Genomic DNA, 22,041 nt, shown 5'->3' with positions numbered 1-22,041 from the left:
GGACCGCGAGATCATCGCCTGAGCCGAGGCCGGACGCTCAACCGACTGAGCCACCCAGGCGCCCCTAATCACTTCACTTCTATGCATGTGTCCGCATGTGGGAGATGAAAGTGCTTACCCCAGAGCTGTGAGGACTAAGTTAAATGATCAGAGTTTAAGCAACAAAAACAAAAAAGAAAGAAAGAAAGAAAAGAAAAAAAAAAGCCATGTCAGAGAACTGTTTGCTATGGAGAAACTAGTTCCTTGCTAAGTCCACTGTGGCCTGTAATGTGGGCCAGCCTTGCTGCTGTGTGGACTTCCCCAGGAAGTGATTTGCTCTGTGACAAAGGGTCACAGATGTGTAGGCACAGCTGTAAGATACTAGGGTACAGGTTGGCATCTTATGAGCATCTCCCTTTCTCAGACCTGGGCGTTAGGATGGGTCCCTGCTCCCTGCCCCCACCTGCAGGGACCACTTCTGAGTGTCCAGTAAGCCCAGGACAAACATAGTGCCTGCTTTGGGGAACATGGTTAAGCTGAGATTTCCCTCTCGCATATTGGAAATCATTGGGTTGCCACTTTATAATTTGCCAAGTAAGGACGTTGTAAAAGGGCAGCTTAACCCCCCATTTCCCGCCCCCCCGCTCCCCGGAAAGTTCGTCAGTACGTGATGTTTGGAACACACATCAGTCTTTCAGTATAGGAACATCTTGCTGAAAACACCATCCTGTTTCCTCTGCTAGGGTCTGGGGCTGCTCTAGCCTGGCCTTGGGCATCAGCGCTCAGGGCCTCGCACCTCTCCCTCCGGCAAGAGCTCTGGAGACAGGTGCCCAAGTAGACTACCACGGCCACAGCTCCCGAATGGGCCAGGGGACCTGAGCCAAGTCGCCTCCCCTCTCTGGGCTTCGGTCTGTCCGTCTGTGAAATGGGGATGGGGTAATACCTACCGCGCAGCGCACGTCGCAGTGATTCTCAGAACGAGCTCCCAGAGACCGGGCTTGCCCCTCTATCGGAGTCCGGCCACGGGAGTCCGTTCCCGTGTTTTTGCAGAAAAAGGATGTAGCTTATGGGAAGCTTTCACAATTTGGTTTCTTTTCAGTAAAGACCTGCTCTTTTACCCTTGCTGTCCGCCGCCACTGCCTCCTGCCCATGAGGAATCTGGCTGAAAGGAGCCGATGTAGCGTGGACATCGAGGTTTGACCCCCGGCTGGATGGCCCGATCACAGACGCTGACGCGACAGGGTCTTTGCGCTCCTGCCCGTTCACTTCCAGACCTGGCTCCGGGTCCCCTAGGCCAACCCACCGGCGGGGAAACCCGGCGGCGACCGGGCTAGGGTCCGCGTCCCCCCCCTTCCGCTTCCGGAATAGGCCTAGCGCCGCCGGAAGCCCACCCGAGGGGCGGGGCCCGCGCCCGCTACGTGGTGGCGGGCGCGTCGGCCGGCGCGAGGCGGTGACGCAAGGCAGCGGCGACCAGTGGAGAGCGGCGTTGGCCGGCGTGCCCGCCTCCACCCGGCCCCGCCCCCGCCCGGCGTCGGGCCGTCGGACGGGCGGGAAGAGGTGGCCGCTCGGGCAGGATGGCGGCGGCGGCGGCGGTGGGCGCGGGCGCGGGCGCGGGCGCGGGGGGCCCGGGAGCGGCGGGCGGCGGCGGCGGCGGGGCGCGCGAGGGCGCGCGGGTGGCGGCGTTGTGCCTCCTGTGGTACGCGCTGAGCGCGGGCGGTAACGTGGTCAACAAGGTGATCCTGAGCGCCTTCCCGTTCCCTGTGACCGTGTCGCTGTGCCACATCCTGGCGCTGTGCGCGGGGCTCCCGCCGCTGCTGCGCGCCTGGCGCGTGCCCCCCGCGCCGCCCGTCTCGGGCCCCGGGCCCGGCCCACATCCGTCTCCCGGCCCGCTGCTGCCGCCGCGCTTCTACCCGCGCTACGTGCTGCCACTCGCCTTCGGCAAGTACTTCGCGTCCGTGTCGGCGCACGTCAGCATCTGGAAGGTGCCGGTGTCCTACGCGCACACTGGTGGGTGCAGCCGCCGGCCTGGGGGGCGGCGGCCGGGACGCGCCGCCCGGGGTTTCGGCGCGTGGGTAGGAGTGCGCTGGCGGGGCTGCGGCCCGACGGCCTGGAATACCAGACCGAGAAGTCAACTTCTGTTGGCAAGGGGCTGGGGGCCAACGAGACTTTTAGCAGGGGAGCGACTCGCACAGGGGTCTAGGGGAGGGAAGTGGCTGGGAAGAGAGCTGGGAGCTGAGCAGGGCGGGTCGCAGCTATTGGGCTGCGGGGAAGCTCCCCGGAAAGAGAAGGGCCGAGGAGGCTTGAAGGGCTGCCAGGCGCTCCCATCGCACTAGTGGAGTTGGGACGGGGTCCCAGGGTGGATTCTGGGACGGAGACGGCTCCCTGAGAGCCCCCTGGCCTCTCTTTGCAGTCAAGGCTACCATGCCCATCTGGGTGGTTCTCCTGTCCCGGATCATCATGAAGGAGAAGCAAAGCACCAAGGTAACCTGGGAGGGTTCTGGGCCGGTGGGGGCCCCAAGGGCTTCCTGGCTGGTGCCCAGCTGGTGACGTGGTCGCGGCTCCTGGCTTCCTGTCAAATCAGGAAGTCTGCTTAGAGGCTTCTGGTGGCCCTTTCACTAATGTTCTGTAATCACTTTGGGGGCAGTGGTGTGCAGCGTGTGTGTCCCCGAGTTGTCTCTGCCGTGTGGTCTTAGGGACACTCCTGTCCCTCTCAGGTCCAGCTTCCCTTCGTGTTTTGATTCCCTACGTGTGGTTGCTAGTGGGCAGTGACTCGGTCCCATCTTGGCCGGGCCCCACGTGCCCCTCCAGGGGGACCCGGAATGGAACATCTGACGTCTTGCTGGAACTCTGACAAAGTTTCACTTCTTCGCGAGTGACCGCAGTCAGGTTGGGGACTTCTGGGGTCCGAAGTGAGGTGCTAGTCAAAGGAGTGATTTTGGCAAAATCCAACAAAGTCTTCGAAATAAAAACAACCAGGAACTGTGAGTGTCTGGGACTGGAAACGAAAGCAACACGCAGAGCCTAGGACTGCATAGGGAAGATGCTTTGGGCACAATCCAGTGTCTGTTCAAGATGCCAAGCCTGGGTATTTCCTGGCTTGGGGCGAGAGGAGCTGTGGCTTCAGCCAGAGACGGCCTTGCTCCTTGCCCTTAAGTGGAAGTGCGACTCCTGTCGTCCCAGCTGGAATCCATTTCATGCTGGACAGAGCGCCTCTTCTCTAGGTGGTTGGTTTCTGGCATCCTGTATTTTATGTAACTCAGAGTGGCGGTGCCCTGGATCGGCTTATAGAAATTGGGCCACTTCTGGCTGACTTTTTTGTTTCCGCCTCTTTTTTGTCTGTAAGACCTGGGTGTGCTCTGGAACCCGCCCCCAGGGTGATGTCAGGTGTGACTTGTCTCCCTGGGTCCGAGTTGCCTGGGAGGTGTGTAGCTTCATCACTCGATATCACGTCATGTTTATCAGGTTTCCCTGTCGTTCGGGACATTGTACCCAGCTTGGGCAAGGAGCCGGCACCTTCCACTGTGGGGAAGGACTGAGGAATGGCCTAGGGAAAGACTAACGATAAAGACAGGATATGTAGGGACCCACCCTATGAGATAGATAAGGCAGGTGATTGTCATTCTTGATCGCAGGGGAAGAAGTGGGACTTAAAGGGAAAGGGGAGAGTCAAATAGCCTAATAGCCTGAGGCCCACAGCCAGCAGGGGGGTGGGGGGGGGCTGGAATTCAGGTCCCCCCAGTCCGGAACCCTTGCTCTGACCCTCAGGGGCGTTTGAGAGGGCCTTATACCACCTCCTAAAATTCCTGCAGTGCTTTTAAAGTGTCCTTTGTAGGAAAAGGGTGAGCTAGAGGTCAAAAACGGATCCCATTTCTCCGGAAGTTTGGAGCCATTTAGCCACCAGATCTCAGGAACCATCGCATACGCTCTGGGCCTTGTAAAGTTGGACCTTCCCTTTGGTGAGGGACGGGAGACCGAGGCTCTCCTCCAGGCCCAGGGGCGTGTGGGGGGCAGCCTGGCTCAGCCTCGGCCATCCGTCCCTCCTGCCCCCCTTCCCGCAGGTGTACCTGTCGCTCATTCCCATCATCAGCGGCGTCCTGCTGGCCACCGTCACCGAGTTGTCATTCGACATGTGGGGGCTCATCAGCGCCCTTGCTGCCACACTGTGCTTCTCGCTTCAGAATATTTTCTCCAAAAAGGTATTTGGGTACCGTCTGGGATCTGCCTGGCGGTTTGCGGGTGCACAGGCAGGTGGCCTGTGAAAATGCGGTCAAGGAGGGATTCCCTTGGTGTTGAAACAAACAAAAATCCTGTGGCCCTTCTGCTGGTTTTGTATTTGTTTCATTTTCTTAAGTAATTTGTTTCCTTTTATAAAATTAGCATATATTCAATGTGGAAAACTAGAGAAAAGCCCCCCCACCCCCCAAAATCAGAAAACTTGTGTCAGGTACCATAGTGGGTGCTGGAGATGACTAATCAATAGAGACCTGCCCTGCGCCCAGGGATTTCCACGCTATTGAGCAAAATCACAGTACTTTCCCCTAAAGAAGTACTGGGTTTTTTTTTTTCTTTTAATGTTTATTATTTTTGAGAGAGAGAGAGTGCAAGCAGGAGAAGAGGAGAGAGAGAGAGAGAGAGAGAGAGAGAGAGAGAGAGAGAGAGAAGACACAGAATCCAAAGCAGGCTCCAGGCTCTGAGATGTCAGCACAGAAGCTGACGTGGGGCTCAAAACTCACGGACTGTGAGATCTTGACTGGAGCCGAAGTCCAACGCTTAACCCACCGAGCCACCCCGGTGCCCCAAAGAGAACTACTGTTAATGCTAGTAGGGGTCTTTTTCTGTACAGTTTTTAGAGTTGTGATATTATAGGTACGTTTCAGAATTGTGCTTTTGAAAAGTAAAATTAGTACATTTTCATTTACGATTACAACATTCTCCCATTTCATTAAAAATTACTGCTCTAGGGACACCTGGGTGGCTCAGTCGGTTGAGCATCTGACTTTGACTCAGGTCATGATCTCATGGTTCGTGAGCTCGAGCCCCACATCAGGCTCGCTGCTGTCAACCTAGTAGTGCAGAGCCAGCTTCTGATCCTCTGTCCCCTGCTCTCTGCCCCTCCCCCACTCGCGCTCTCTCAAAAATAAGTATTTAAGAAAAAAACTATTGCTCTCCAACCATTCATTATAAGGAACGCAGCAACAAACATCTTTGTGTGTGCAGGTTTTCTGTCTCGAGTTATTTCCTTACGTTGTTGGGTCGGAGTATATGAAACATTTATGGCTGCTGATAGACTTTGCCTGGTTGCATTCTGGAATGTGCACGAGCTGATTTAGACATAAACCAGTAGAATTTCAGAGTGCCTGTTTCACTACAGCTTTACCAGTTTTGAGTGTTGGTGTTTTTCACTGTCAGTCCTTCATATTTGTCTTGGGCACGGGCTGTGTGTCTCATCATAGGGCACTGGTAGGTTTGGCGGTCAAGGTCAGATGTCAGGGCTTATGTATAGTCCCTGTGTTTGGGGCCTGGGTAACTGGAGCCCTTCTTGCCATTTTTCATTTCGATCGGCCTTTAAAGAGGTTTTCTCTTCTCAGGTGTTAAGAGATTCACGGATCCACCATCTCCGGCTGCTGAACATCTTGGGCTGCCACGCTGTCTTCTTTATGATCCCCACGTGGGTCCTGGTGGACCTTTCAGCTTTCCTGGTCAGCAGCGACCTGGTGAGTTGGCCAGTGCCACGGACACACCCTTTTCTTAACGAGTTCCAAAGCAGTTGCTTTGCCGGGCAGTTACACCTGTGTTGACTTTGGGACATTCGGGGCCCCTGGCAGCCAGCCAGCCCTCTTAAGGCTCGGCTTTGTCATGACGCAGTTTTCGTGCAGTCGAGGAAGTCGTCTTCCTTTGCACTTCCTCCTCCAGCGCGCTGGATCTCAGGTGTTGATGGCTGCTTCATTTGTGCCAGTGGCATCAGGAAGGAAAATGCCGGCACAGGCGACTTTCCTGTCCTGACAGTCTGTCTGGCTCAGATCTCACTTTGACTTGTCAAAACTGTGCTTGCATAGCTTGATTCCTCTCTTGGTGTCATCTCTGTCCGTACTTCCTTTACTCTGGGTGTGTGCGGAGCTCTCTGAGCGCCGGCAAGAGAAGCTTCCTACCACGTGCAGGGCCAGCCTCCAGACGGTTCACTGGAAGCTAAGCAGGTGAAAAAATAAATAAATAAAAAAGAAAGAAACTAAGCAGATGACAGTGATAAGGAGGAGGTAAGTGATAAGACTTCTTCCAAGCCGGAGTTACAGAGAGGGTAAGAGAGGGTAGTAAATTTTATTAGGGCTTAATGAGGCCCGATAGAGTTCTTGGCATTGGTCTTCAATCCTCAGCACTGCCTGGAGACACAGTGCACGTTATTTCCATTTTCCAGATGAGGAAACTGGCTCTGTTCTCACTTCCTTTCCATATTGATTAGCTGTAATTTTTCTGTAAAGAGCTTTCCATCATCACTCAGGACTAGTGTGTTACTTTCAACTACACGAAAAGCAGTTCAGTGCTTTTCTTTCCTTTTTTTCTTAATTACCAATGTTTAGAGAACACTTCTTAGCTTACTGCAAATGTTAACCAGTGAACGGGGGGGGGGTGTTTTTTGTGGGGGTAAAGGAAGGTCCTTTTATATATTCTTTTTTTTCAACATCTTTGTGGACGCCTATGTCAGTTGCACATGTTACCACTTTTTCTATTCAGATTATCCCGTCTCGGCCAATGGAGTCCTTTCCACTGGCTCCCTGTCCTTCTGACAGCACAGGTCAGCCTTTGGTAGCTTTTGGTCCAGCAGGATGTTGTTTCCCATATTGTGCCTCTCCTGTCCCAGACTTGCAGTCAGCCGCTCCTTCGAGAGTCCGGGTTGCTTGTGGTAGAGAGCGCTGCTGAGAGAGACAGGCCGTGGTGCTCACCGCTGTTGGGTTGTCATTGCTTTTAAGTCTTTGTGGTAAAAAACTAGGAAAGCCCTGTTGGGGCAGAGGGGAGAGTTCATTCCAGTTCGTTGCAATGTAACATGACAGGATTTGTCACGGCTGTGATTTTTAAGTGTACATCTTTTCGGGTACGCTTGATTCCTTCCCGTAATTACTCACGTACAAGATTCCACTGTATGCACACATAATCGCTTCAGAGTGAAAATGCCCACAGGCCAGCTGCGGACAGGATTCTGAGTTTAAGGTTTCTTTGCCGGTCTTCTTTGTCCTTAGGACATGTCCCGTTAAAGATGCACAGTTGGAATGCTGTGTTCTAAGGGCACTGGAAATAATTGTTTTCACAGTGTGCCTGTGTCACCAGCTTGTCCGGTTGGGTTCTTTTACTTCCATCTGTTTTCCATTTGTGGCATTGCTTTCCTCCCCCCGCCCCCCCAACACTGAATTTGTCAGATACCTTTGTATTTCCAAAGCCAAATGAGATGAGAAGGTTTATTCAAAGAAGTCTGGCTTCAGGGGCGCCTGGGGGGCTCTGTGGGTTATATGTCCAGTCTTGATTTCAGCTCAGGTCATGATCTCAGGGCGTGGAGCTCTGTGCCGGGTGTGGAGCCTCCTTAAGATTCTCTCCATCTCCCTCTCGCCTTCCCCTCCTCGCAAGCACGCACTCCCCACCCCCGCCAAAGTGAATAAATAAAATAAAAACAAAAAATAAAAATGTTAAGAAACAAAAAAACCCCAAGAAGTCTGGCTTCAGTCCCTATCACCTCCTGCTTTCTTGTCCCTCCCTGGAGTTCTTCATTGCTATGCTCTTGGTTTATTCTTTCAGTGTTTCTTTTTGCAAATATAAGCACATCTGTATATATTCCTACCTTTCTCCTCCTTACACAGAAAGTGACTTTTTAGGTAGAAAGGAGCATTTTGCTATTTTCCCTCACTGATATTTCCTGGGGATCGATTATTCCCTATTGACATATTTAGGTCTTTCTCATTCTTTTTATTGGCTGCAGATACTGCTGGTGGGTTTCGTCTCAGTTCTCTTACTACGTCCTGTGACAACTCCTTAGTGTCTCTGTATACATGCACACAAACACGTGCTTCCAGGCTCGGCTCTAGTAACTTTGCTTGTATTTGCGTTCAGGACACGTTTTAGTTTTATTCCAGTGATTACCTTGTTTGTAATACCTTTAGTGACCTGTTCTCTTTGTCGAGCCCATACATATTTTTTACCTTGATGGGGTCCTTGTACGTTCCGACAGCTTTCCGGGGAGCACTCTGTATTTGACAGTGCTGGGGTGTGAAGGCAGGGCCCCTACCTATCTGGGCTCCCCCTCCCTGCCCTGTGTCTCTGGCACGGACGCCGGGTGACGTAGCCCCATCCCAGTGCTGTGCTTCGTGGCGGTACAGGGAGAAGGATCAGGTAGGAGAGCATCACCTGGAGTCTGCCGCTCGCCGTGTTACCAGGATTCAAAGGCTGTGTGTGGTGGGTAGTTCTGCACACGGGCAGCCCCACTGCTGACAGCTTGACCGAAGCCAGGCAGGGATCACTAGACTCCGAAGCAGGCGGCCTGGTTTTAAAGCTTTTACAAGATGAGTGAAGCAGCTATTTGAGAACAGAAAAGTAAATGGCAGTGGACAGGCTGGAGTTGAAGACCAGATTTCAAATTACCACTGAGTCAGCAGTTTGCTTTTCTTTTCTTCTTTTTTTTTTTTTTTTTTTTTAATTTTTTAAATGTTTTTATTTTTGAGACAGAGAGAGACAGACTATGAGCATGGGAGGGGCAGAGAGAGAGGGAGACAAAGAATCCGAAGCAGGCTCCAGGCTCTGAGCCCTCACCACAGAGCCCAACACGGGGCTCGAACCCACGGACCGTGAGATCATGAGCTGAGCTGAAGTCAGACACTTAACCGACTGAGCCACCCAGGCACCCCTCTTTTCTTTTTTTTTTTTTTAAGTTTATTTATTTTGAGAGAGAGCAAGAGTGAGTAGGGCAGGAGCAGAGAGAGGGAGAGACAGAATCCCAAGTAGACTCCCTGCCATCAGTGAAGAGCCTGACATGGGGCTCGAACTCGTGAACCGTGAGATCATGACCCAAGCCGAGATCAAGAGTCAGATGCTTAACTGACTGAGCCACCCAGGTGCCCCTCAGTTTGTCTTTCTTTTGCCTCCTGTATCTTCAGCCTTAACTCGCAGCCCCGGGTGCTGCACATGGTGAGAACAGAGCGAGACACCCTCTACTTCTGGATCAGGGAATAGGAAAGGGGGTTCCTGATGCTCAGGGTAGGGGAAATGCCCTTCTGGCTTTTTCTGTTATTTTTGTTTCTTTGTTCTCCTGTGTCCCAGGCCCCTGGCAATCCCGTGGCAATGGTAGCAGCAGGGTCCCACAGCACCTGAGATGCTGAGTGAGGGCAGCCTCGCTCTGCGGTCAGAGTGGGATTAGCCCCCACTGTGTATTTTTCTCTTTTAATCAGCCCACTGCTTGGTCCCAAGTAGAGGTACAGTTGTGGGAAGGCCATAGTGTAGAGCGGGATAATTGTGCCCCGGCCCTTTGACTAGAGGACTGGTTCCTAGGGGAACCCTAGGCAACGGTCAGTACCAGGGAGATCGTGGAGAAGGAGGAACTTGGGAAAGTGACCTCAGAAACACCATGAAATCCTAGGCTCACCCCTGAGCTGTACCTGTGAGGATCTGACCCTAATAGCACACCAAAGACTGACACTGAATTATGAGGTAGACTGCTGCCCACATCCCAGACTCACTGCTGGGTAGCGCACACTCAGGATGGAGCCGCGTACTGCTGGAGAGGCTTTGGAAACACAACTGACAGTGGAACCAACACCCCCAGAAGGCCTGTCAAGCTTGTAGCCTGAACCCAACTGAGTCTGCTAAAACAAAATTATGTATCAACATTCTGTAGAGGATTTAAGTAAGACCTACAGTCTTACAATATCCTAAACGTCCAGAATATAATCCAAAATTACTCGGCATATGAAGAACCAGGGAAATTTCAAGTCCCTTCTCACAGAAGACAATTAACAGATGCCAACACTGAGATGACACAGATCTTGGAATTATTGAACAGCGACTATTTTTTTTAAGTTTATCTATTTATTTTGAGAGAGAGCACGAGCGGGCACGTGGGGGAGGGGCAGAGAGAGGGAGAGAGAGAATCTCAGGCAGGCTCTGCACTGTCATTGTAAAGCCAGATGCAGGTCTCAAACCCACAAACCCACAAACCTACAAACCTCAGATCATGACCTGAGCCAAAGTCAGATGCTTAACCAACTGAACCACCCAGGCGCCCCTGAATAATGTCTTTAAAAAAAAAAAAAAAAGTATTTACTTTTGAGATAGAGAAAGCGCCAGCTGGGAAGGGGCAGAGAGAGAGGGAGACAGGAACTGAAGTGGGCTGCACACTGACAACAGAAAGCCTGATGCAGAGCTCAAATTCATGAGGTGTGAGATCATGACCTCAGCCAAAGTCAGACACTTAGCCAACTGAGTCACCCAGGCACCCCCTGAACAATGACTTTAAAGCAATGATTATAATCATGCCCCAAAAGGTAATGTGAATTCTCTTGAGACCAATGTAAAGAATGAAAGGCAGAAGAACCAAATGGAAATTTTGGAAATTCAGAAAGAGTAGCTTAAAACCCATCACTGGATGGGTTCAGTAGTAGAATGGAAATGACAAAGGAAAGGGTCAGTAACTCAAAGACAGATCAATAGAAATTATCCAGTTTGACCCACAGACACAAAAAAAAGATTAAAACACAAACAAGCAAAAAATCTGGAAGCAGCCAGAGAAAAATGATGCATTGCTTACAGAACAGCGGTTTGAATGACTGTGGATTTCTCATTAGAAACCATGAACACCAGAAAGAGGTGAAGTAACATTTTTAAAGGACTGAAACTAAGAACTAGCAACACATAGTTTTATATCCAGTGAATATAGAACCTCCAGAACCAATAGAACTATAAAAAAAAAAAACCCCACCAAGCAAAAAGATAATATCAGCAACCAACTGGGTATCTCACTGACATTTGTAGAACATTTTACCCAACAACAGTGTAATAGACATTCTTTCCGGGTATTCATGGAACATTCACCAAGACAGACCATATTCTGTGTCATAAAACAAACTTTAACAAAAAATCTGAAAACATACAGGGGTGCCTGGGTGGCTCAGTTGGTTAAGTGTTGACTTTTGATCTCGGCTCAGGTCACAATCTCATGATTTGTGGGTTTGAGCCCCGTGTCGGGCTTTGTGCTGACAGCACGGAGCCTGCTTGGGATTCTCTGTCTCCCTCTCTCTCTCTCTGCCCCTACCCCACCTGTTCTCTCTCTCTCTCTAAATAAATAAATTAAAAAAAAAGATATTAAAACATACAAAGTATCTTCTCTGATAGCAGTAACAGGAAAATCTCCACAAACATTTAGAAATTAAGTAACACATTTCTAAATGATGCAGGGCCCAAGAGGAAGCCTCAAGGGAAATAAAATATATTTTCAACTGAAGCAAAACAGAAAAGAAGACATTACAAACATCAAGAGTGAAAGAGGGAATATCACTATAGACCTCACAGACATTAAAATGATAGAGATATTACTGACTATTCTATATACAGCATAGATGAAATAGACCAATTCTTCATAAACCACAAACTATCAAAACTCACCTACCCAAGATGAACTAGATAACCTAAATAGTCCTATAGCTTTTTTTTTTAATTTTTTTATGTTTTATTTTTATTTTTATTTATTTTTTTTTTTAATTTTTTTTTCAACTTTTTTTAATTTATTTTTGGGACAGAGAGAGACAGAGCATGAACGGGGGAGGGGCAGAGAGAGAGGGAGACACAGAATCGGAAACAGGCTCCAGGCTCTGAGCCATCAGCCCAGAGCCTGACGTGGGGCTCGAACTCACGGACCGCGAGATCGTGACCTGGCCGAAGTCGGACGCTTAACCGACTGCGCCACCCAGGCGCCCGTTTTATTTTTATTTTTGAGAGAGAGAGGGAGACACAGAATCCAAGACAGGCTCCAGGCTCTGAGCTGTCAGCACAGAGCCCTATGTGGGGCTCAAACTCACGAACCGCGAGATCATGACCTGAGCCAAGGTCAGACACTTAACCAACTGAGCCACCCAGGCACCCCAGTAGTCCTATAGCTTTTAAGGAAATTGAATTCATAGGTTCAAACTTTCTAAAAAGAAATCATCAGGCCCAGCTGGTTTCACTGGCAAATTCTACCAGACATTTAAGAAAAAATAAATATCAATTCTACAGTCTCCAGAAAACAGAAGACAGGGGAATGCTTTGGGCCATATAACAAAACCAGTATTCCTCATGGATGTTGAGGCAAAAGTTGTTAACAGAATATTAGTAGGGGCACGTGGGTGCCTCAGTTGGCTGAACATCCAACTCTTGATTTCAGCTCAGATCGTGATTCCAGGGACATGGGATCAAGCCCCACATAGGGCTCTCTGCCAAGCATGGAGCCTACTTAAGATTCTCTCTGTCTCTCTCGCTCGCTTGCTCCCCCATTCCCCCCACTCACATTCTCCGTCTAAAACTTAAAAAAAATAAAAAAATATTTTTAAAAGCCCCAAATACTAGTAAATCGAATGTAGCAATGTATAAAAAGCATAATACACTATGACAAAATGGGATTTAAATCACAAATGCAAGGCTAATTCAATATTTGAAAATCAGTGTAATCTCTAACCGTTTAACAAAGAAAATCACTTATTCATTTCAACTGATACAGAAAAGGCATCTGACAAAACCCAACATCGTTCATGAAGATAAACACAACTAGGGGCGCCTGGATGGCTCAGTTGGTTGAGTATCCGACTCTTGGTTTTAGTGCAGGTCATGATCTCACTATGTAAGATCGAGCCCGGAGTCGCATATCCCACTTAAGATTTTCTTCTTCCTCCTCTGCCCCTCCCCGACTCATGCATGCACATGTATGCTCTCTCTCAAAATAAAATAAATAAAATACAAAGTCAACAAACTAGAAATAGAAGGAAACTTCCTCAACCTGATTTTTTTTTTTACATGAAAGCTGATTATTGTCAACAGCCATTCTTTAAACATGAACATGCATATAGAATATTCTGCACACACATCAGTTTTTAACATTAACGGTTAAACACACAACCTACATCCTTATGAAAATAGTCAAAATGCAAACATAAAACAAAAGTCTTACTAATTTTTAAAAATTTTGTGTTGGGTACCATTTGTACAACATAGTTAATTTAGACGTTTTCATTTTGGCTGTACATGAAAAAAGCAGCCAGTTGAAAATAAAGTCATTGAGGGTTTTTAAGTAGCAGAATAGGCAGTTTTGCCATGCAGGAGAAACAATGTTAAATACTAGTTTTCCCAAAAAATCCACATTTAAAAATACTTAGTTCAAGTCACAGAATTTTTCTCAGTAGAGACCTCAATGTGATGCATAATTAGCTGCCTTAGATGGCCCATTTGAAAGGACGGTGTCCCTTCCCCAGTATAACGTTACCGATGTTGGCACAGAAAAGAAGTCTTAAGTATGAGAACATGATAAAAAAAGATGGAAGAGAACAGAGGAAAGAAAGATACAGCAAGAAAGAGTACATGAGCTAGTAGTTGCAATCACTGAAAACTGCATTCTCAGCCACTGCAGAATACTAACACCATGATGAAAGATTGGAGGTTTTTCCTGCTAAATTCAAGAATAATTTCAGGATGTTCATGCTCAACATGTTTATTCCACGTCATACTTGACATCCTGGCCGGTGCAATAAGACAAGAAAAAGAAATAAATAGATTTGAAAGGAAGAAATAAAATTCTCTCTAACCAGCAAAACCTTGTTCCTTAGTATTAATTATAAATAATTGCTTGAATTTTAACTTCAGTTTTTCTCCTTGGAAAAGGTGGTAATGAAGAAAAGTTGAGATCCATTAATCTACACAGGCATACCTTGTTTTATCGCACTTAGCTTTATCACACTTCGCAGATACTCCATTTTTTTACAAATTGAAGGTTTGTGGCAACCTCACATCAAGGAAATCTATTGGTGCCGTTTTCCCAACAGCATTTGCTCACTGTGTCTTTGTGTCATGTTTTAGTAATCTTTGCAATCTTAAAAACTTCTTGTTACTGCATTTGTTATGGTGATCTATGATGAGTGATTATGACTGACTGAAAGCTCAGGTGATGGTTGGCATTTGGGAGTAATAAAGTTCTGTACATTTAATTAAGGCGTACCCCTTTTTTAAGACATAATGCTATTGCACATTTAACAGTCTACAGTATAAATATAACTCCTATACGCACTGAAACAAAAAAAAAATCACTTGACTTGCTTCATCGCAATATTTCCTTTATTGCAGTGGTCTGTAACTGAACCTGCAATATTGCGAAGATATATGCCTGTATATCTGTGTGTGTGTGTGTGTGTGTGTGTGTGTGTGTGTGTGTGTGCGCACGCGCGCGTGTGGATAGATAGATAGGTATTGAGTTTTTTTTAACCTTAAAGCTGACTGGAATATTTACATAGATAGGCAGACAAACTGGAATAGTCAAAATAAGTCTGAGAAAGAATAAACTTGGAGGAATCACATTATTTAAAGACTTAGTATTAAGGTACAGATACTGGTTAAGGGGGAGACACATAAATCAGTGGAGCAGAATCGTGTGCAACTAAACGCACACAAATTTGGGTAATTGATTTTTGACAAAGATTCAAAAGCAATCACAGGGCAAAGGGTAGTTTAACAAATGGTGTTGGAACAACTGGACATCGATAAGCAAAAATCTGAACCTTGACTTAGACCTCACACATTACAGAAAACTCATAATGTATTCTAGACTTAAATGTAATGATAACCTTTAGGGGAAAACACACACACACACACACACACACACACACACACACACAGGAGAAAAATCTTCATCATGACTTGGGATTAGTTCTTAAGACATTCCACCAAAAGCAAAGTCCATAAAGAAAAAATTGGTAAATGGAGTCTCACTAAAATTTAAAACTTTTGCTATGTGAAGACACTACTAAGTGAAAGAAAAGACAGACTCCCAACTGGGAGGAAATATTTGCAAATGACGTACTAACAGAGAACTTGTGTTTTGAATATATAAAGAACTCAATAGCAAGATCATAACTTGCTTAAAAATGGGCAAAGGACTTGAACAGACTTTTTCCCATTGGGACTGTCTAGATGGCATGTAAATAGGCAAGTAAAATATGTTCAACATCATTAGGCACTAGAGAGAAACAGAACCATAATAAGATCCATCTCATACCTATTAGAATGGCTATAATAATAAAAAAATACAATACCATGTTTGTCAAGGATAAGGCACAGCTAGAATTTTTATATGTTGTTGGAGTAAATACAGAATGGTACAACCATTCTAGAAAACATTTGGGAGTTTCTTCTGAAGTTAAACATACGCTAATTGTATGACCCAGCAATCTCACATGTGGGTGTTAACTTTAGAGAAATGAAATTCAAGTTCACACAAATGTTTATAGCAACTCCACTCATGACCTCATGACCACCAAAAACTGGACACAACCCAGATGTCCTTCAACAAGCGAGTGAATAAAAAACGAAACAAGCCCACTTTGGTACATTCATACAACGGAGAGTTGCTTGGCAATGAAAAAGGTCATCAGCTGTTGTTCCTTATGACAGCTTGGGTGGATGTCACAGGCATTATTGCTGAGTGAAAGCAGCCTGTCTGAGAAAGTTCCATCCTGTATCATTCCAGTTCTAGGATCGTCTCTAAAAGGACAAACCTAGAGGGAAGGAGAACACACCGTTAGTTTACCTGGATTGGGGAAGGGGATTCATACCAAGAGGCCTGGGAGAGTGTTTCGGGGTGAGGGAGTGGTTCTGAATCCTGATTGTGTGGGGAAGAAACACTTGACTGGTATCAGTTTTTTTTAAAAGCTGGATTGACTGGGTTCCTTTTCTGAGAAATAGGGATCTAGGCAAGCTGGCTGGCTCATAAAAACAGCTTGTAAGGCCATGTCGGTCATCTCAGGAAAGGACTCGGGAGTGAACAGGTCAGCTTGCCACAGAAGCATGCTGGTGGGCTCATGTGCCTTACAGGGGCTGTTCCAACGAGGGGCAAAAGTCAGTGACCGTGAGGTCACCTAAGTGTATCTTGCTGCCCTTTGAGAGGACCTTGTGATCCCTCTCTCTCTCTCTCAGGGTGGTGGAGATGGAATCAGGTGGCCATTCTAAGACCATTCCAGCTCCCATGCTGGCAGGCCACTAAATGCCACCTTCCTGGAGGGACCCAGCTGTGTCCAGTACCAATGTGGCTTGAGGACTGGGATGCAGAGAGGAGGTGCCACTGCGCAGCTGTGGCTTTGCTACCTTCACTGAGCCACACTAGGTCTTGAGGGTGCTCTGCCCTTGGAGCACAGGGACGTGGGGATTGTCCCAGCACTCCAGACGAGGTCAGACACTGCAAAGGCGGACAGCCTGGAGCTGTGCGTGGCTGGTGTACTGTCTCCTGGGGCCCTTCCACCGGCCTGGCCGCCCTGCCCTGTAGCAGCCTCTTGGTGCCCCTTGGTTCCTCAGGACTGGTACCGAGGTAGGACTGTGGGAGGTGGGGAGGCATAGGAGTGGTGCCACATGCCTTCCGGTATCCAGCTCTGAATAGATGTCCGTAAATGTTCAGCACTGGGCATTCCCAGCCGCCTGGCGGGGGCAGCCCCCCACCTAATTCTCAGCTGCTGCCTGTTCTGGGATCAACCCAGGCTCAGGGGGATGGGTGGGGGAAGGGGGTTCTGTGGTCCAGATGTCTGCTGGTTGTGAGTTCTTAACTTCTGGGCCCCTTTGATCAGAGTGCCTCATTCCAGAGAGGGTCAGATGATAACTAAAGTTTTTGAGAACATCTCGTGTTTGGCTTGGGACTGTTTTAAAGCACTTTCACAGCCATGAACCCTTTTGATTGTTCCCACAGCAGCACTGTGTGGGCTCAGCAGGGTCAGTGTCTTCTGTCGCACAGAGGAAGAAAGTGTGACTTGAAAGGTCAGGTGGCTGGAGGTGAAGGGCGGGGAGGAGGGGGGGGTGGTTCTCAGTAACAGGGCAGACCCAGGGCTTCTTGCTTCTAGCCTGGGACTCTTGTATTACTAGGTTCTGTGCATACTCAGGGGCTGCCTTCCCAGGGCCTCCCTGTCCTACAGAACGTGTCATGTCTGCTACAGTCTGAATGTGTCCCCCCCACTCAAATTTCTATGTTGAAACCCAGCCCCTCATATGATGGTATGAGGAGGTGAGGCCCTCGTCAGACAGGGTTGGTTGGCCTTATAAAATGAGACCCAGTGAGTTCTCGCCCCTTCCACCACATGAGGGCACCGTGAGAAGACCCCACCTATGAACTGGGAAGCTCATACAAGACACTGAGTCTCTTTGATCTTGAACTTCCTGGCTTCCAGAACGGTGAGAAATAAATGTCTATTGTTTATACCCCCCACCCGCCCATGGCATTTTGTTATAGCAGCTCAATTGGACTGAGACAGTGTCCAGTAAGCAGACCTTGCTCCGCTAACCCCACAGCTCCCAGTCCTCACTGTCCGGGACAAGGGAAGCTCCAGTTCACCTCGTGCTCTCCACCCTTGGGGCTCTTGGAGCCTCCCCGTCCTCAGCAGCAACGGAGTGGATTATTGCTGTGCCTGCGTGCAGTGTCGTGAGGGTCAGAGGTTGCGCAGATCAGGCAGGCACCTGTTATTACACGGCAACACACAGCTGGAACTGCTCCCCGCCTAGACGCTGACCCCAGTAAGCCACTTTGTGCCTCTCCCCCACTTCTGCCAGGGCCAGCATGTGACCCCAGTGCTGTTCTTGTTTTCTCGTCTCTGTAGACCTATGTGTCCCAGTGGCCCTGGACGCTCCTGCTCCTGGCTGTCAGCGGCTTCTGTAACTTTGCCCAGAATGTCATTGCCTTCAGCATCCTCAACCTCATCAGCCCTCTGAGCTACTCCGTTGCCAATGCCACCAAGAGAATCATGGTCATCACGGTGTCCTTGATCATGCTGCAAAACCCAGTCACCAGCACCAACGTCCTAGGCATGATGACAGCCATCCTGGGGGTCTTTCTGTATAACAAAGTGAGTCTGAGGTGGGGTGGGGTGTCCCCTCGATACCCAAGGAGGCACCAAGAGTCGGTGGAGGGGAGAAGAAAGGGCCTCACCCTGAGCCAAGAGGCTGGGGTTCCAGCTCCCAGCTTTGTGGCTGACTGGTTTATGGTGTTGGTGTGGCCCTTCCTAGCCCGGCTTTCCTTTTCCTGTGTAGATTATTCTGGGTCCGTGCCATACTCCAGCTGTGGCTTTTGGGTCTGTGGAGACTCTGTCAGGGATCTCATGGTCTCCTCAAGAAGACCGTGTTCGGTCCAGTGTAAAGACACAGATGGCTCACAGGGAGGGCTGGCCATGCCTGAGCCCCGCTAGGGCCAGTGCTTCGGTGGCGCCTTGAAGGGGTGCTCCTCTGTCCTGTGCGCATGTCCTGGGGAAGGAGCCAGTTGTCTCACTGACTCTCTTGATCTTGCAGACCAAATACGATGCCAATCAGCAAGCCCGGAAGCACCTCCTCCCTGTCACAACGGGGGACCTGAGCAGTAAGGAACATCACCGGAGCCCCCTGGAAAAACCCCACAATGGCATCCTCTTCCCCCAGCACGGGGACTATCAGTATGGCCGCAACAACATCTTAACAGATCACTTCCAGTACAGTCGGCAGAGCTACCCAAACTCATACAGTTTGAACCGTTATGACGTGTAGAGTGTAGAGGGCAGGGTGGTACCTGTGTGACTCCTTCCCCCACTCCCTAGCAGTACCAGAAACTTCTGACAACCAGTGAATGTACAACCCAGCCGAGGGGACGGTGCACAACCATCAGAAGACCCTGGGCTTCCCAGCCCCTTGGGGGCAGCAGGACGCTGCCCTGCAGTAAGGGCCACCGCCCTCAAGCTCCCGTGTTCCAGGCCCTTTCTTCCTGGAGTCTGTCATCCGAGGGCTGTGTTGCTGTGGAGATCTTGGCCAGGTTTTTACCTTTCTGTGTGGACTTCTTCCCCAAGTTATGTATTTTGAGAGTTCTCGTTCTGCTTTCCAGATAGTATTTCCAGGTAACTCTCCGGAGAGGCGGGATCACTGTGGATGCAGACCTCCCTGAGCAGGCAAGAGGGGGTTCCTGGGGGCCAAGGAAAGGACAGTAGGATGATGCTGGAGAGTGACAAACTAGCTGCCTCAATTCCGCTGCTCAGATAGGCCAAGGGCCGAGGCAGGCATGGAGCAGAGGGGTACTAATTAAAAGCATGTCCAGCAACAAAGATGGACCCAGTTTCCGGCCAACCCCTTGGCTGTTTGCAGTTACTGGCAGATCTTCCAAAGAGAAAAGCTACTGCAATTAGCCTTGAATTCTTGGAGCCTAATTCTTTGACCTGCAAGTCAGAGTCAGTATATGTCCAGATCCAGAGGGAAGGGCAGCTGCTGTCTCCTGTGCCCTCTCTTTCCTAGCCAGAGCAGGGCATCTCTCCTTGCTGGGGACAGCAAAGGGGGAGTGGCTGAGGGGCTGTCAGAGCATTAGGAAGTCACGTTCAGTGTTTCAAGCTCTGTTTTTGTAATATTCGTTTTGTCTTTTCTGATGAGTCTTCGCTTCTGTGACGACTTAGTAGGATGTTTGGTGGGGAGATGTTAACTTGATGAGGATCTTGCATTTTTCTAGGGAATATTTTGCAGTTGTGTGTGTTTATGCCGTTGTCTCCTATGGGGGGTGGGGCGCATGAGGACTGGCTTATAGATTGAAAACGCTTTTGTTCTTAAATGTTTTAAAAACAAGAAAAACTCCTTCTGGTGATGCGTGTCATGATACATTTCAGCATTAGTAGGAAGCGCTGAAGTTTCTGAAGCTCCTAATGGCCCCAGCCACCGAAAGCAGAATGAATCAAGAATGTCATCTCAACAGTTTGTGTAATAGATGAGACCACAGCACTTTGATTCCATGACCTGATCTGGTGGGGTGTCTGCATTAGGATCGGAACCATGTCCTGGTGAAGGGGAGAAGCGGCGAGCACCAAGCTAGGATTTGGGTTTGGATAAATCACATATCAGGAAAATGATGTGGCCCCAGCAGGTAGCCCATGTGCCGAGGTTCAGGTCAGCGTCTCCATCTTTCCTAGCGTCACAAGAGGATGCTGTCCTCGCAGAGGGGACCGCTGGCTCAGCTGCTGGGGTCCCTGGTGATGTCTGCCTTCCTTCGGGGCCGTGCCCAACCTCTTGAATAGGCACTCGGAGGAAGCCGCAGGTGGGACAGTGGGTCACCCTTTATGTCTTGGTGAGACATTTCCCCGTCTGAGGGAGTACCATAGCTTATGATGGACTCCTGGTTTGGTTATTTTTGTCAGCTTATGAGTGGGCTGTTCCTGGAGGTCACCCGGTCCCCTTGTGGCCGGAGTTTATGCACCACCAGCCTCAGGTCCCTGTGTGTTCACGTGTCGTTCACTTTCTTTGTAATTATTTTGGTTGGCCCCAAGTTTTGAGACGGTTGCTGTGTAAAACGGGAAGGGGAAATCTGAAGGGCATTTGTGAAAAGAGTTTGCTGAGTGTCTTCACAGAGGCATTACAGTCTGTAGCTGAACTTTTCTCACTGGTGACTAGCAACAAATGGGGGTAATTCTGCACCACAAAGATACTGTGGTAGTTGTTTTTATGATTATAGTGACTGAGTCCTTGAACAGATAATTGAACTCCAAAATGAACTGTGTGTCTTTTCAGGTTTTATGAAATTTATGATGTTGCTAAAATTTGTATATTGTTTCCCTTTTCCAATGCAAGATCTGCTGGCGAGGGGAACGGACTGGTTTTATTACGGTTTATAAATTAATAAATGGGGTATTTAATTCTGTACATAAATCTGCAGCAAGTACATACACTGGAATGAATGAGACAATCATATTAGACCAAATCATCCGATCAAAAGACAAAGACATATTTTTGAGACTTGAAGGTTCAGAGCTGACACTGACCTCCTGAAGGCCAGTTTTCCAGCCACTTTGGCCCTGGCCTACCACCCCTGCCCACTCCCACATTCCCATTTGCAGCTCTGTTCCCCTCTCCCTCTTCCTTGCTGGGGTTTGTGGCAGGAAATTAATCTACCCATCCATTGTGTGGTCTTGCCTACGACACTAACTCGAACCCAACTCCTTCATTTTACAGAAGGGGAAACTGAGGCTGAGGGCATTTTCGAATAGTGTTTGTTCACTATTTTGAGACTTGGTGTGGACTTTTTAAGCACCTTATTTTAAGTCATTCGTTATAGGGAAAATCAAACCCCTATTACAAAGGAGAGAAACCAAACATGTTGAAGTGAAGAAGCACTTGGGATTTCTCAATTTTGCTGTGTATTTGGTATACATCATGCAACAGGCCCTTTATTGTTGCTGGGATACAACCAGACCCGGGTAACTTAAGGTCTAACAGCCTTAAGGGGATAGAACATTAAATTATTAAAGGAACTGAAAATTGTGAATTCTTTTTTTTTCAGTGGTCACCTGTTTTCACGAATTAAATGCTATAGACTTCTGTGGGATTGATACTGTGTGTATATTCATTGATGGCATTTACCAAAAATAAACGATGGTCTCCAGGGAATCATGACTGGTCCTAATTTGTCAGTGAGGGTCTGAGTGACCCTGTCTTCAGTGTGCCCGGCAACAAAACATGTAAGAGATAGAAAGAACGAACCAACTTGATTCTCACATCTGAGTAAACTGCAACTTTTTTTCCTGAGCCAAAGATGAGGACATGTGATGTGTGAATTTATGACATGGTAGAATAAAACCAGAGACACAGCTCAGCAGTTAATGACATGCCTTTATTGAACAAAATAACACGGAAAACCCAAGAACGTGTAGCAGCTGTGCTCATGGAGCGTATTTTTGAGGAGTAATGGCTAATAGTGAGACCTGCTCCACGCCTAACACAGTGGTGGATTTTCCCCACACAATCCTTACAAGGTTTATTAACCTTATTTTACAGATGAAAATGAGGCTCGAGGGGGTTATCACACAGGAAGTCTGCCTCCAA

The 22,041-nt window shown here is 48.4% G+C and overlaps 1 protein-coding gene across 1 annotated transcript; it reads left to right on the top strand.

Annotated features, from left to right (window-relative positions):
* The first annotated feature begins 1,553 nt into the window (after positions 1-1,553).
* On the top strand, positions 1,554-21,606 carry SLC35E1 (solute carrier family 35 member E1). Its single transcript, XM_047096620.1, has 6 exons — positions 1,554-1,986; positions 2,390-2,460; positions 4,038-4,175; positions 5,568-5,693; positions 17,823-18,068; positions 18,508-21,606. The coding sequence occupies exons 1-6, from the start codon at positions 1,554-1,556 to the stop codon at positions 18,736-18,738; spliced, it is 1,245 nt and encodes a 414-aa protein (XP_046952576.1). The 3' UTR covers positions 18,739-21,606.
* The last annotated feature ends 435 nt before the right edge of the window (positions 21,607-22,041 follow it).

Source organism: Lynx rufus, unplaced genomic scaffold, assembly GCF_022079265.1.
Source record: "Lynx rufus isolate CCGP_SWC_20201006 ecotype Redwood Valley unplaced genomic scaffold, mLynRuf1.p SCAF_4, whole genome shotgun sequence".
NCBI classification, from domain to species: Eukaryota; Metazoa; Chordata; class Mammalia; order Carnivora; family Felidae; genus Lynx; species Lynx rufus.
The sequence above is the reverse complement of the archived record's forward strand: the minus strand, read 5'-3'. Positions and strand labels throughout refer to the sequence as shown.

Bases quoted from the DNA above. Each gene is read 5' to 3' on its own strand.
- SLC35E1 (XM_047096620.1), top strand. From the start codon at position 1,554: ATGGCGGCGGCGGCGGCGGTGGGCGCGGGCGCGGGCGCGGGCGCGGGG. The intron at 1,987-2,389 runs GTGGGTGCAGCC...CTCTCTTTGCAG, and splicing joins GGTGTCCTACGCGCACACTG to TCAAGGCTACCATGCCCATC. The intron at 5,694-17,822 runs GTGAGTTGGCCA...TCGTCTCTGTAG, and splicing joins TCCTGGTCAGCAGCGACCTG to ACCTATGTGTCCCAGTGGCC.